Source organism: Eurytemora carolleeae, unplaced genomic scaffold, assembly GCF_000591075.1.
Source record: "Eurytemora carolleeae unplaced genomic scaffold, Eaff_2.0 scaffold9, whole genome shotgun sequence".
Taxonomy (NCBI): Eukaryota; Metazoa; Arthropoda; class Copepoda; order Calanoida; family Temoridae; genus Eurytemora; species Eurytemora carolleeae.
In genome coordinates this window covers 750833-752138 of record NW_019396095.1, presented here as the reverse complement: position 1 = coordinate 752138, position 1306 = coordinate 750833, and the positions used below count along the sequence as shown (strand labels likewise).

The window sequence follows — 1306 nt, the reverse complement described above, 5'->3', positions numbered from 1 at the left end:
CCAGATAATATTTTTGGATACCAGATAATATGTTTAGGATACTAGATAATATGTTTAGGATACCAGATAATATGTTTAGGATACCAGATAATATTTTTGGATACCAGATAATGTGTTTAGGATACTAGATAATATGTTTAGGATACCAGATAATATGTTTAGGATATCAGATAATATGTTTAGGATTCCAGATAATATGTTTAGGATATCAGATAGTATGCTTAGGATACCAAAGAATATGTTTAGGATTCCAGATAATATGTTTAGGATATCAGATAATATGTTTAGGATACCAGATAATGTGTTTAAGATATCAGATAATATGTTTAGGATACTAGAGAATATGTTTAGGATATCAGATAATATGTTTAGGATACTAGATAATATGTTTAGGATACCAGATAATATGTTTAGGATACCAGATAATTGGACCTGAAGAACGAGTGTGCCAGGCTAGTGGAATATGGTCTAACCATGAACCATATTGTAAGAAACGAGGTATTACATTATTTCTGTCTAAAAATGGTTTTGGGTTCGTCGGGTAAGCACATTGGTTCGGACACAGATGTGATTATAGAAGTTTTTTTTTTGCGTAACAAAGAACATCATTTCAAGTGACCTTCAACCCAAAGATGACAATGCCCGGGCAAAAAACAACTTATTCCATAGTTGTATGGGTTCAACTGTATGTTTATTACCTAAAGAATAAAAAAAAATCAACCCCATCAAAAAAAACTTTTTTCAATCACATTTTGTACAGAAAATCCAGAAAACTAATGTATTCCCTTGTAAAAGAAGTATTTTGTGAGCGTGTCCTTTCAAAGTATAAACAGCTTGTATTTTCGTTTAATATGCAGAGTATCAATTCTTAACAATGTTTCTCAACAAATCTGAGCCACAAACTTTTCGTGTAAAAAGTTTTTAGATTGAGTTACAGCAGCATTGTGTATTTTTCTATCATAAAACAATGATAAATGCTGTTTTAAATCTTGTTTCCTTGCGTTCAAAGATTCTTCAAATGTGGATTCGAAAATTTTCTTTAAATTAAACGTAAAAGTTCCCCTTGATAAAGGAGATAAAGTGGTTTGTCCGTTTTACAAGTGCACCCTTTGAAAGCTTTGCCAGATTAAAAATGAATGAGATATCCATGCTTTTCCTTCAAAATTTGGGATCTTTATAAATGTGGCTCATGGATTTCTTGCTAGATTTCTTTAAAGACCTGTTAAAACTAATCAAAATTTTAAAACACAAATTTAATTTTAGAAATTATAGATTTTCGCCAAAACTAAGTTTACTCTGTAAGATT

At 30.3% G+C, this 1306-nt stretch overlaps 1 protein-coding gene across 1 annotated transcript in view; it reads left to right on the top strand.

Annotated features, from left to right (window-relative positions):
* LOC111694794 (protein lev-9) overlaps positions 1-1306 on the top strand; it is a gene marked incomplete in the record, with an annotated part of 65945 nt that overhangs the window by 8441 nt on the left and 56198 nt on the right. The window contains 1 exon segment of the mRNA XM_023463820.1: positions 415-498. Within this exon segment, the coding sequence (XP_023319588.1) occupies positions 415-498 (84 nt within the window).